This window comes from Kogia breviceps, chromosome X (assembly GCF_026419965.1).
Source record: "Kogia breviceps isolate mKogBre1 chromosome X, mKogBre1 haplotype 1, whole genome shotgun sequence".
Lineage (NCBI taxonomy): Eukaryota > Metazoa > Chordata > Mammalia > Artiodactyla > Physeteridae > Kogia > Kogia breviceps.
The window spans coordinates 118,470,039-118,483,032 of NC_081330.1; the positions used below are offsets into that span (position 1 = coordinate 118,470,039).

At 44.9% G+C, this 12,994-nt stretch overlaps 1 protein-coding gene across 14 annotated transcripts in view; it reads left to right on the forward strand.

The window, feature by feature from the left end:
* The window catches only part of SH3KBP1 (SH3 domain containing kinase binding protein 1), a 341,435-nt gene that overhangs the window by 36,187 nt on the left and 292,254 nt on the right, over positions 1-12,994 (forward strand). For 8 of the 14 annotated variants that reach the window (XM_059050822.2, XM_059050824.2, XM_059050821.2 and 5 more), the window contains exon 2: positions 12,090-12,247. The exons of 4 other annotated variants lie outside the window; for them this stretch is intronic. In XM_059050822.2, coding sequence (XP_058906805.1) covers positions 12,090-12,247 — 158 coding nt within the window. The remainder of the gene's footprint in view (positions 1-12,089; positions 12,248-12,994) is intronic. 2 more of the 14 variants (XM_067023819.1, XM_067023815.1) reach the window with 1 other exon arrangement.

Genomic DNA, 12,994 nt, shown 5'->3' on the forward strand with positions numbered 1-12,994 from the left:
TACACCAGCTCAGGTTACACCAGCATTAAGATTTTTCTCTTCATCTTTTAGGTTCAGTGTAGAACATTATTCTTCCCCTTGCACATTTAGAGCATTTTAACAATCTGTAAGTGTTTCAGCATGTATTTCTTAAAGATAAGGACTCTTTTCAAAACCATAATCACAGTGTCATTTTTATACTTACAGCAACTAACAATGTTTCCTTATCATCAGGCAGCCAGTTCAAATGTCCAATTATTACACATAGTTAAAATATTTCAAAAGGCATTTATTTGAATCTGGATTTGGAAGGTCTGAACTTTCTAACTGGTTGCTTGTCTCTGAGTCTCTTTTAATCTAGGTTCTCCCGTCTCTTTTCTTTTTCCTTTGCAATTTTGTTGTTGAAGAAACTAAGTCCTGTTTGCTTGTGGAGTTTCCTATAGTCTGGATTTGGTTGACTGTACTTTTGGGAGCCATTGAACATCTTCCTGGACCCCTGTCCTGCCTATAAACTGGCAGTAAATCCAGAGGTTGATCTGACTTAGGTTCCGTTCATTGGCAAGTGCGCTGTATGGGAATCGTGCATACTTCCCTTATGAGGCTCTCGAAGCCTGGTTGTCTCCCTTTTTGTAATGTTAGCAGCCGTTAGTGACCATTGCCCATGTCCTTGATTACATTAGATGTTGTGAAATGTCGATTGTCTAATTCTCTCATTCGTTCTTCACTAACTGGCCAGAATAATCCTGTAAAGAGAAGTTTCTCCTCACCAACAATTCGGTTATCCTGAATTCATATGGAAAAAGCAGGATAAATGTTTGGTTCTTTCCCTGAATTTACCACTTTTCAGAACAGGGAGTCGATTCCCTAGCCTTGATTTAAGAAAAAAAATCACTCTGCAACATCGATTCACATGAACATGTATCAATTTGAGACATGGAACCTATTTGATGTGTTTCAATCCACTGCAGTTATTCTTACTGATAGTCATATTGTGCCATTTGTGGCAAGTGGGAGCCTTTTCTCTTTCAGTTCTGAATTCTTTTGACATGACTCTGTTAGTCTTTGATGGGTTCCTTGCTTTGACAAGGTGTTTCTTGTTTTTGACAAGATGTTTGTATGCCAAAACATTTCAGGCTTGTCACCTTTCCTGCCCAGACCTGGAATCAGCCATTTCTCCAAGGCTACCTGGCTTTTTTTAAAAAATGAAAAATCATATTTAGAGACAGTATAATTATTTCTGAAAAAAATTACACATTGATCTACTCAGATCATCCTAGAAGTCTGTTGATGTGGGGATGTTGATCCTTTTAGTTTTCTTTATTTTTATTAACCTCATGTTTCAGTTTTGGAAAGGGTTTCCAAAGTTTTAAGCCTCAGTCCAGTTTATTTAGGTATTTTTTCTGTTTGTTCAACTTTAAATTATAACCTTCAAAGGAAAGCAAAATGTTGGGTTTTAACTTTACTTCCATTTTTTGTTAATCTACTATGCATACTTACTAAGTGGTTTTCTGATATCGTGACAAAGTATAATTTAGTTGATTAAGAATGTTCTTGAAGTGAATACTTGACTAGCAACTTTCAATTCAAATTGTTGTCCTACTATTAAACATGCCAATCAAAAAGACTTGGAAGCTGTTGGTGGTTATAGTGTGGAAAGATTCACAATTACTGTATAATATCATGTATGAAACCGTGAAATGTGCCAGCCCAAATAACCTACGCATTATGCTGTTGCAAATGCTCTAGGTGTTATCTCCCACTTGGCTGTTGCCGAGTTCAAAGTAGTTACGCTTCTGACAGTTTGAAACTCTAGACTGCTTTGAAGAGCTGCTGTTTTGCTGTTGTTTTCTGCTCTCAGCCCTGTGCCTTTGTCTCAGATCCCATCTTCTTGGATTCTCAGCTTCTTGCCAAAATACCCTGGTAAATTTCTCCCCACTCAACAACAAACATTTCTTGAGTGACTGATGGGGCCAGTCAGCTCAGCACTTGAGGGAGGAAGATACATTGGGCAGTGCGACTCTTCTTTTAGGAGACCCACAGCTTCAGCTTTGCACTTCCCTTCTGCCTTCCAGGGGCTCACAGTTTAGCAGGAGTATTGTACCTGGGGTATAAACAAAGCCTGAAGAGGGGCACTAATTCGGCAGCAAAGGTTCGCTGTGGTTTCCTGTCACCTCTCTGTCTACTTTCTCCCTTACCAGACAGTGCATTTCTTGTTAACAGAAGGCCAGGCAGTAACTCAGCCCTCGCCCCCAACCCCCCTTGGCTGACTGACCATGTTTTTCTCTGGAATCCTCTTCACTTCCCTCCTTCTGACCTTGTTCTCCACTCTTCTAAACATTTTTGCCTCTTAAAGCTGATTCAGCTTAGCTACACTGAAATCAACAGAAAGGCTTTTGCCTTTTTTCTTTCACACATGTCCAGCTCTGAAGCTGGTTTCCCATCCGCCCCCATCATATATTCTTTTACAGCTCTTACAAAGGATCTTGCACTATAGGGCTCTATAAATTAATTTTTAATAAAGAAGTTCAAGCAAACCTTTTAGATACCTTATCTATAATTGTGTTTCAACAATCCATGTAGTGTCTGTTGAATAAAATTGGTTCCTGAAAAGAGTGGGTGTTGGGGGAAAAGCAGTATTTTCTGTTTTTTGGGGGGGAGTTGCTACATTGGGTCTTTGTTGCTGCGCGTGGGCTTTCTCTGGTTGCGGAGTGTGGGTTTCTCATTGTCGTGGCTTCTCTTGTTGCAGAGCATGGGCTCTAGGCGCGCGGGCTTCAGTAGTTGCGATACAGGGTCCCTAGAGTGCTCTGGCTTCAGTAGTTGTGGCATGTGGGCTCAGTAGTTGTGGCACATGGGCTCTAGGCATGCGGGCTTCAGTAGTTGTGGTACACGGGCTCAGAAGTTGTGGCTCGCGGGCTCTAGAGCTCAGGCTCAGTAGTTGTGGCGCACGGGCTTAGTTGCTCCGCGGCATGTGGGATCTTCCCGAACCAGGGATCGAACCCGTGTCCCCTGCATTGGCAGGCGGATTCCTAACCACTGCGCCACCAGGGAAGTCCCAAACGCAATATTTTCTGAGTATTTTCTTTTACGTAATCTCTAATTAAATTGATACATAGTACAAGCAGACATTTGACTGTTTCATCTTCTCTTTTAAAGTTTGGTTGGCCCCAAACCTTTTGGATCTTCTCACTGGGGAAAATAGGGGATCACTCTGGAATCAGGCACCTATCTTTGGATCTCCTTTGAGTCTGAGAACCAGGCTGTCATTATAAAGTCAGAGGGAAAAAATAGCATCTCTGCTTATCCTCAAGCCATTTTATTACTTAACACTGTTCAGTATTTATAGAAAGCAACATTCATGTGCTTTCTCTCTTTTGCTTAAAAACAGGTTCTGTTTTCTTTAAGTGGCTAAGCCATTTTGATTTAACTGACTTTTTACAAAATTGGTTTTCTAAGAGGAAGTTTATTTTCCCCTCCATGACTGTTATGCAGAGTCCTTCTTTGTACAGGCTTATCTAACTCTAATCAATTGTCTTTAGCCTTCACTTTTGTTTTTTAACCTGCAAAACCATTTGCACACTTTCTCTGTGTTTCCTTTTTCATCTGAAGAGTCTTTTTCTGGCTAACTTATCCTCATCCAGTCTGTCTAATGCATGCTTTTAAGAGAGCTGTGCATGAGGTGTGCAAGGGTTAATTTTAGTCGGGAAGTGTTTAATAACTCATTGTTCTTAGCTCCTTGGGTGAGGCCCTGGTGAGGTGTAGGCTTCCTAGGGCAGGCTGTGAGGGACTTAACCCCCGGCTTTGTGAAATGCTTCCCCACTGAGGGAGCGGGGCGGCCCGGCCCAGCCCTGGCCCTGCATCCCGTTCTGAGCTTTCATCCAGTGCCCTTCTGCTGTCAGGGGCAGTGGTCCGGTCGTGGCACAGGTGGGGATGGCGTTGAGGCTGATCCCAGTACACTCAAGAGGCTTGGCCCAGTGCTCCATACTTGTTCTGTGGCTGGCTGGTCATCGCGATCTTGGACCTTCTCTAGCCTTCCGGCCAAACAACTAGGCTCCCAGTGGCAACTGCATTTCATTGTGCTGAGTGATAAGCTCTGTTTCGGGGGGTCACACTTTCTCCGGACATGTACTCAGTCACCAACATTTACCGAGCACTACTTTGTGCCAGGCGAGGGGTGGGGACACTCAGATATGCCCTTTAAGGGCTCCCATTCCAGGGGGCAGACAGGGAGGACTGGGCACAGGGAAAGCGTCACGGCACAGCATGATAAGGGCCCGTGGGACTAGCGGCTGTCGTTCGTGGAGCAGCTTCTGCGTACAGGAGTTTATAGGCATTGTCCCTTCTCCTTGCAGCTACCCAGTGGCTAGATCATCTCCCAATTTTAAGCACAAAGGAAGTGAACTCAAGCAAGGTGTCCGGGTTCATGTCACACAACTAGTGAATGTCTAAGCTGGAATTCACTCCCGGGCCGCCCAGGCTCCAAAGCCTGTGCTCTTTCTCTTCCACCTCACATCCTCTGTAAAGACACTTAGAGATGACAAGAGGCGCGGGGGGAGATAGGCTGGGAGGCCTGGGTTCCTTGGGCTGTTCTAGAGAGCAATGTGACAGGAGTGGCCTTAGTGCTGGCTGTGGCAGCCGGTGGTAGGCCTTTGTTCGTCTCTCACAGCTGGGTTTCTCCTTTCTCGTCTTGGTTTCTCTCTTTCCCACTTCCCTGCTGATGCCCAGTTCTGGGAGCTGCTCCTGGCTCGCTATAGACAACGGTTTGCTGCCTCCTACCCAGGGAGAGAGTTCAGGCCCAGTGGCTCTTTGTTCACTGAGGTCTGCGTTCTGAGCCTATCTTCCTCGGGGGAGCTGACACTCAGTTTATAAGTTTCAGGCCTTAGGAATGACCCCCTTGTTGGCCTGGTGCCCCTTAGTGGTATGTTTGTGAAGACACCAAAGGAAAACATGGCTGGTGTCAAGGTCAGCTTTGTTGGACTTGAAAGCCCTGCAGCACCTGTGGTCCTCACCTGGGAAGTTCAGGTCCCCCAACCCTTAGCCCTGACACTACGGAGAACGCATGAGCTGATGAAAACTGGGCTTCGTGCAGACTTGTGTTGGGAAGAGTCTGGCTTTTTAAAAAGTCGATGCTTGGACTTCTCTGGTGGTCCAGTGGTTAAGATGCCGTGCTTCCACTGCGGGGGGAATGGGTTCGATCCCTGGTCGAGGAACTAAGGTCCCACATGCTGCCGGCAAGGCCAAAAAATTTTTTTTTTAAAGTTGATGCTTGAGTGTATCCTTTAGGGTTCTCTGGCCGTAAGCAACAGAAACCAACTCTCCTTTAACTAAAATAGGGAAGAGGATTTACTGGAAGGCTATGGGCTGGTTTACAGGGTGGAAGGAAAAGCTGGAGGATCAGGTCTGGGAAAGATGGCACCCAGGCAGCCCCAAGGATCCCTGCCTCATCTGGGGCCCTGCTGGGGGATGTGCTGCAGCCGGTTCCAGTCTTTGTCACAGCTGCTGCTGTGCGACATAGTTGAGTCCTGTGCTGGCAGAGGGCAGGGCATGTTGATGGACAGTCCCATCAGACTGTATCTCATCAGGGAGGGGCACGTCCCCCAAACGGCTTCCCCTCCCCGAGTGGGGAATGGTTTCTCTCTGGGACACAGACACAGGCAGCCACCTCGATGCGTGAATCTCTACAATCATAAATTCCAAAATATACATTACACAAACTCTGTGTTTTTAAAAGCTATATTGAGGTATAAAATTCTGCCCATTTTAAGTGTACAGTTCAGTGATTTTAATAAATTTATAGCATTGTGAAACTCTCACCAGAATTTAATTTGAGAACGTTTCCGTCCCCCCCAAAGACGTCTCGTAGCCATTTGTAGTCAGGCCCCGTTCCCACTCCAGCCCTAGGCAACCACTCATCTGTTTTCTGTTTCTGTAGATTTGAACATAGGTTCCCGACCGGTGTAATTTTTTCCAGGTATCCTGCAAACTATGCTATGGGTGAAAGAAAGAAGGAAAAAAGGCCAACGGTGTGGAAGTCTGGACCTCATGGTCTCAGTTTTCCTTTCTTTTTGCTTTAGATTTTCCCTTCTCTCACCTGGACTGTAAGATGGGAGAGCTTAGTCCTAGTTTTGATGCTGCCATTATTTAGCTCTGAAGCCTCAGTCATGGAACCTTCCAGGCCTCAGTTCCTCATCTGTATAGTTAAGAAAAGGGTTTGACAAGATGATAACTCATGTGCTTTCTATCTCTAATGACCAGCAGTTGTGATCTTTTTTGGTGAAATCTTTCTTGGTGAAAAATTACATGTATCCGTATAGCTGATTCACTTTTTGCTGTACAGCAGAAAATAACACAACATTGTAAAGCAACTATACTCCAATTTCAAAAAATCTGCCCTGAAAGAAAAAAAGAAAAATTACTTCTTGATTGTATCTGCTCTCTTCAATCAGAGGGCTGGAATAAAACTTGATGCCGGCCAAGGGTGGTGGAATCCTGCAGAAGAGAAGGGCTTTTCCCAGCAAGAGCTCATAGTCTGATTGGAATGAGCCGCCGTGAACGCTCACGCATTGTGGTGAGCTCCCGGGAGAGATCAAGTTCAGTGCACAGAGGTGGGGAGGGGCCGGTCACAGAGCGGGGCCTCTGGAATGCCACCACCACTGTGAGAAGCTGCTTGGCAGCTGGCTTAGCCAACCAACCGACAGTTAAAACCACCCATTTCATCTTTGCGGGGAGGAGACATCCCAGCAAGTTTGAAGGCGGAGATGGGGAGGTTGAAGCATTTTGCATTTCGAGGCAGATCTCTTATCTCCTCTGGCTCTGCCTCTGTCTCTCTGTGCCCTCGGGTTAACTGTAGCTTTGGCTTTTGCGGCCATGGTAGCTGGAGCCGACTTGTGGAGGCAGGCAGCTGGAGGGTGGTATTTTCTGACAGGGAGACAGCCTTAAGTTTTGTCATTTATGGTGTCTTTAAATATGGGATTTTGTTTACTCTTGGCCTAATTACACCTCTGTTATATTTTATTTAGCTTAATGTTTTAATTTTATGCTCATGCCCAGAGGTAGTTTCCCAAAGGGTACTGTTAAAAAAAATTGTAGGTCGGTTTTATCCTTGCTGCAGCTACGTGCAGCTTCCTGAAGGCGAGGAAATGGGTTTTGGGGCCACACACTTTCTCATGGGCCCTTGTGAATATTTCAACTGTGTTTGTGCTGTGTGAGGTCTAGAGCTCCTGTCTGCCGAGTTTTATCCTAAAGCATCTCTGTAAAATAGCAACATAATACGGGCCGCAGAAGTGATTTTTTAAATGTTCTAGTAGCCACATTCAGAAAGGGAGAAGAAACAAGTGAAATTAATTTAAATAATGCTTAAAATGAAATTGAAGAATTTCACCCAGCATATCTAAAATAGGACCATTTCAATATACAATCAATATAAAAATTAACGAGATATTTTACATTCTTTTTTTTCCCCTCATAAGTCTTTGCAACTTGCTGTGTATTTTACAGCATGTCTCAATTTGGACGAGCCAGACTTCAAGTATTCAATAGCCACATGTGGCAGGTGACACTTTAGTGGACAGCAAAGTTCCAAACCTTTCAAAGGCTTACAAGGGATACAGGAAGAGCCCTTAGAAGGGGTAGGAGAGACATAGCCTCATGTTTTGTGAGCTCTTAATAAAGCCATACATAGGTTTCCTTCTCTTAGAGCAACCTGATATGTAAAAATTCTTCTTGACAGGAAAGGTAGAGCAGGAAGTGATTATTCATGTTACAAAAGAATTAACCGCAGGATCCTTTAAATAGCAAGCTCCCTTAGTGCACTGAAGATCTGACTCAATTTGCAAAAATGTGATTGACACTTGGCATTTTAGTAGCATCTTTGTTGGGCAGAGAAATATCTGCCATTATAAAATGCAAATGAAAGCTGAACCGTCAGTTTCTCAAGGCTTTGTTGAGTACCTACTGTATGTCAGGGATGCTCGTAGGGGCCATGACAGAACTAAGGGAGATCTGTACCCAGAAGACATTTAGAGGCTCACTGGGAGGGCGAGACACACATGCAGCCACCACAGTGTGGAACTGCCTCAATACCAGGGCCCAGGGAGGCTTGGGGGCTGGATGAGCCAGGAAGGAGCTAGGAGGCAGGTAGGGCCCGGTTGGGCCCAGAAGGCAGGCAGAGTGCATGTGATGAAGTGTCCAGGAGTTTAAAGGAAGGGTAGATCAGGAAAGACCAGCTCAATAGGGTATTGGGAAGACTCGAAAATTATGCAGTTACGCTTTATATATCCCTGAGTCCCCAGTCCCTAATCCCCGGCCTTACTTCTTCCAGCCATCAGTTAAGCTGTGTTCTTCTTGGACTCCTCATAAGAGGGAGATGGAAGCAAACCCTGGATGTGCTTCTCTCCAGTTTTCAACAATAGGCAGCAGCTGTTTATTTCTTAGGACCTATCTTCTTGAAGCAGATTCCTTTGCCCTCTTCCAGCTTTACCTTGATAGAGCCCATGTGCAGAATGCAGAAAATGAGACTTGCTGTTGAGGAAAGGAGAAGCAAGGTTGTGTGCTGGAAATGGATGGGGTTCTGAGTTCCCCAGAGTACACAGGGTTTAAGTTCAGCGTTGAGATGGACCCTTGACCAGATTCCTCCTCCCCCCGCTCCTTCAGGCAGGCCCCATGTGCTGCTTCCCCCCAACTCCACTTAGGGCGATTTTCTGTCCCCATGAGAAAAGCTATGAGCTTTCATCTCTAAGTACTAAAATAGGCGCAGCCTTGGGGAGCCTAGGTCAGTATTCCAAGCCTTTTCTTGTTAAAAAAAAAAAATACCTGTTATTTTAAAAAAATGACTATCTCCATACATATATTTATTTATAGATCATGTACATATATTGCTGTACTAGTTGATTAAGAAAACCCAAAAGAAGCTTCTAAATATTTATTATTAGGTTTAATGAACTTACGGAAAACATAAGATTGACTATTATATGATTTTAGACATTGGTGAAAAATGGACATTTGTCTTCATGGCTCAGGTACATAGTTTTAAATATCTTGCTAAACCCAATAGTTCCACATTATAATTAGGTAACTTAAACCTATATCAGGGGTGGGCGAAAACCCATATTACAAATTGTCTTGATAACTCAGAGTGTTTTGTGCTGATTGGCTCGTCCTCGTGTTCACCCCCCAACATGGCTGACAAAGAGTTCCCACCCAGGGGCTGAAGTGGCAGCTCCACCATTTTCTTGTTGACTCGGTCGTGTGTTGAGTATTATCTACAACCCCTACTTTCTTTACCCAAATCTTCTCAAGTCTCTCATCCATTTAGTGAGGATGATTTTAGTTAAAAGGGGTAATAGTCATAAAGAGGCTCTACCAAGAGACCTCCCAGAACTGCAGGGTGCCCCATGGAGCTGAGAGCTGGCACTGGCAGCCACCCTTGTCTGGGGTCACAGCTGTCCCTCAGGCTGCCCCATGCCCTCCGAGCATCCCTGACTGCCTGACCTAGAGGCTGGATGAAGGAGCTGTTGTCATTCTGCAAATGGAACGTTACAGAAATTGAATTTTTCTCTTTTTAAAATGAAAACAAAATGAATAGATTTTTTTTTCATCATGTTAACTAATTCCTGAAGTGAGTGCATCCCAGTTTGGAGGGCACTGGCTCAGAAAATAAGCTTAATTGCTTTGCTAAACTTCAGGTTCTTTAATGGGGAAGGTGGACATCATAATACTGTGAGGATTAAGTGAGATAATGCGGGAAAAGTGTCTGGCACATAAACAGTGGTTACTGTAATCTCCGTTCCGATAGCAAAGCTTCAATAGATCCATGTCTAGGTAATTTGAAGAAAGCTGCTTTTTAATCGACCTGGTTCTGATTGTTATGACTCATTTTAACTGCTGGGGTGAGAATGTGATACAAGAAAATTGGAGTGTTTCTGCCTTTGTACTTGTCAGGAACCAGGAGAAATCTGAAAAGGTTGCCTTGTTTATGCTCTTATGCTTCTTTCTGTTGATAAGTGATGAAAATGGTTCACAACTCAACTTCAGCCTGGGCAGATTTCTGACAGCAGAGTCAGCCAGCTAATTTTGGAATGAAAAAATAATCTCGGAAAGGAAATTCTGCTTTGAGTTGCTTATGAACACTCTGGGTTAGCTGACATTATGAGTGGACAAGGTGAGCACACCAGTCTGGGTGGATGGGGTCGTTTGATCTGGAAACACTTTGGGAGTTTACCCCTAATGGATATGCAAAGTGCATTTGACAAGGAGCCCCTCAACCTACCAACCTTCTTCCTGGAAAACCTACCCCAGTATATTGAATTTGTAAAAGTCATTTGTGCTTTTTTTGTCTCCTATTGGAGAAATCTTTTATATATATATACATTCATTTATTTTTTATTTTTGGCTGTGTTGGGTCTTCGTTGCTGCATGCGGGCTTTCTCTGGTTGCGGCAAGCGGGGGCTTCTCTTCATTGCGGTGCGTGGGCTTCTCATTGTGGTGGCTTCTCTTGTTGGGGAGCTCGTGCTCTAGGCGCATGGGCTTCAGTAGTTGTGGCTCGCGCGCTCAGTAGTTGTGGCACGCGAGCTCTAGAGTGCAGACTCAGTAGTTGTGGCGCACGGGCTTAGTTGCTCCGCGGCATGTGGGATCTTCCCGGACCAGGGCTCAAACCCGTGTCCCCTGCATTGGCAGGCAGATTCTTTTTTTTTTTTAATGTTTAAAAAATTTATTTATGTATTTTTATTTTTGAGTGTGTTGGGTCTTCGTTTCTGTGTGTGGGCTTTCTCTAGTTGTGGGAAGCAGGGGCCCTCTCACTGTCGCGGCCTCTCTTGTTGTGGAGCACAGGCTCCAGATGCGCAGGCTCAGTATTTGTGGCTCACGGGCCCAGTTGCTCCACGGCATGTGGGATCCTCCCAGACCAGGGCTCGAACCCGTCTCCCCTGCATTGGCAGGCAGATTCTCAACCACTGCACCACCAAAGGCCCATTGGAGAAATCTTTGCCAAACCCAAGATCACTAAGATTTTCTCATGCTTTCTTATAAAAATGTTGCAGTTTTAGCTCTTACATTCAGGCCTACGATCCATTTTGAGTTCATTTTTGCGTATGTGTTCTTTATAGAGCTCACTTAACTTTTCCACTTCCATTCTTTTACTGTAATTTCTAAGTTGCTAATTCTCTGCTTGGGGTTACACCTAATTTTCACTACCCTTGTATTTATTCATTCGCCCTTTGTCCGTCCGTCCGTCCATCCATTCATTCATATCAAGCTGCAAATAAAAAAGGAAAAGGACAGGAGATTGACTGATTGAGGTAGGCATGAGGTGAGGCTCAAAGACTACATGAGTTGTTTAATCCATGTATAGATAAACTAACCAGCCTGTGGATTGGTTGGCTCTGCTAATTTGCATCGGTACCAGAAGACCCGTCTGCCTTATCCGTTGCCTCCACCTATTACCAAGTATACAAAATCACCGTGGATTGGGAGAACAGTTTAAAATGGTATTGCTGCCTAAGAAGCCATCTGTCATGAAGGCAGTTGTGCCCGCAGATGTGAGTGGTCTGAGTTGTTGGTCGGGCTGGCGGGGCCCTCTGTTATCGGCTGTATTCACACGAATTGTTGCTGAGAGGTGGGGATTATCTCTGTAGGGTGGGAATGATCATCACCCACATTTTGCACAACTGAGGCCCAGAGAGGTTAGCATCACCTAGTCTTGGTGAAGGAGAGAGCATCTGAGAGCCAAACCTGCACCTGTAGTTATCTGCCACCTCTGCACTTGGGGAAACGATGCTGGACTCTGTCTGGGGGCGGGGTGGGGCACAAGTGTTGTTGGCCTTCTGTCATTGTGTGGTTTCCCCTCTGAAGCCCCTGCTGGCCCTGAGACCTGTAGGCCACTCTGCCTGTGCCTGACCGCAGACCAGCGCTTTGTGGTTTCTGTGCTACAGGCCTCAGGTTAACCAAAGTCGGGCAACCATGTGTGGCCCTGTTATTTTAAGTATTGGTAGAGGGGAAGCCCCTTGAGTATGACTTTCCTGGCCTTCCAGGGCTGCTGGGCTTTGGACTTCTCCAACATCTGATCTAAAGTGCTGTTTTGTTTTGTTCTTGTTTTGTTTGGTCCCTGTTCCTTCCAGTGGAGGCCATAGTGGAGTTTGACTACCAGGCCCAGCACGACGATGAGCTGACGATCACCGTGGGTGAGATCATCACCAACATCAGGAAGGAGGATGGAGGCTGGTGGGAGGGACAGATCAATGGCAGGAGAGGTTTGTTCCCTGACAACTTTGTAAGAGTGAGTACAAAGCGAAACCCTTTTCCTGTCTCCTGTGTGGGTTCTACTGACCAAAGCTGTGGCGGCACTTGAGGAGGAATTTCATGGGACTCTTTAAGAGGATGAGTTGACAGCTTGACCTCTTGTATGCTGTCAAGAGGAGCACGTATAGCTTTGCCCTTGATATCGGGGGATACTTGTTTTGAAATCACTTTCTTAAGGCCCGGAATGTTCTCTTTCCAAACTGTGTGTCACTTAGAAAATGCTGGAAAAAATGTCAAGCTTGTCAAATTGTTTTATTTGTGGACTTTTTATATGCTTTGATAGTCGCAAAGACTCTTGCCCTTTACCATTCCATTCAAAATGGAGGTGAAACTCAGTTTTGACCACTTAAATCAAGTAGCAGTCAAAGTAAATGCAGAATTCCAATTATGCCATGTTTCTACCTTTGTATCATACTGCTTTTTTGATAGGAGCAGTATTATTTTCCTTTTCCCCTTTATGGCCATGAAGCATTGAGTAAAATCTATTTTTTCAGTAAGGTTTTGAAAATTATGCTCTTTGCAGAAGGGTTAATTACAAAAATGTAACTCAGTCATGTTAAGAAATGTCATACCACACAGTTGTAAATAATAGTGGGAATTAGGTTAAAAAAGGGGGTGGGGCGGGAAATCACCTGCAGGCTGATCCCAGAGGGAAATACCAAGTGGGTCTAAAAAGTCTCTGGACTGTATCCTTCCTGCCCAGCGCTGGGCCAGATGGGCCTGT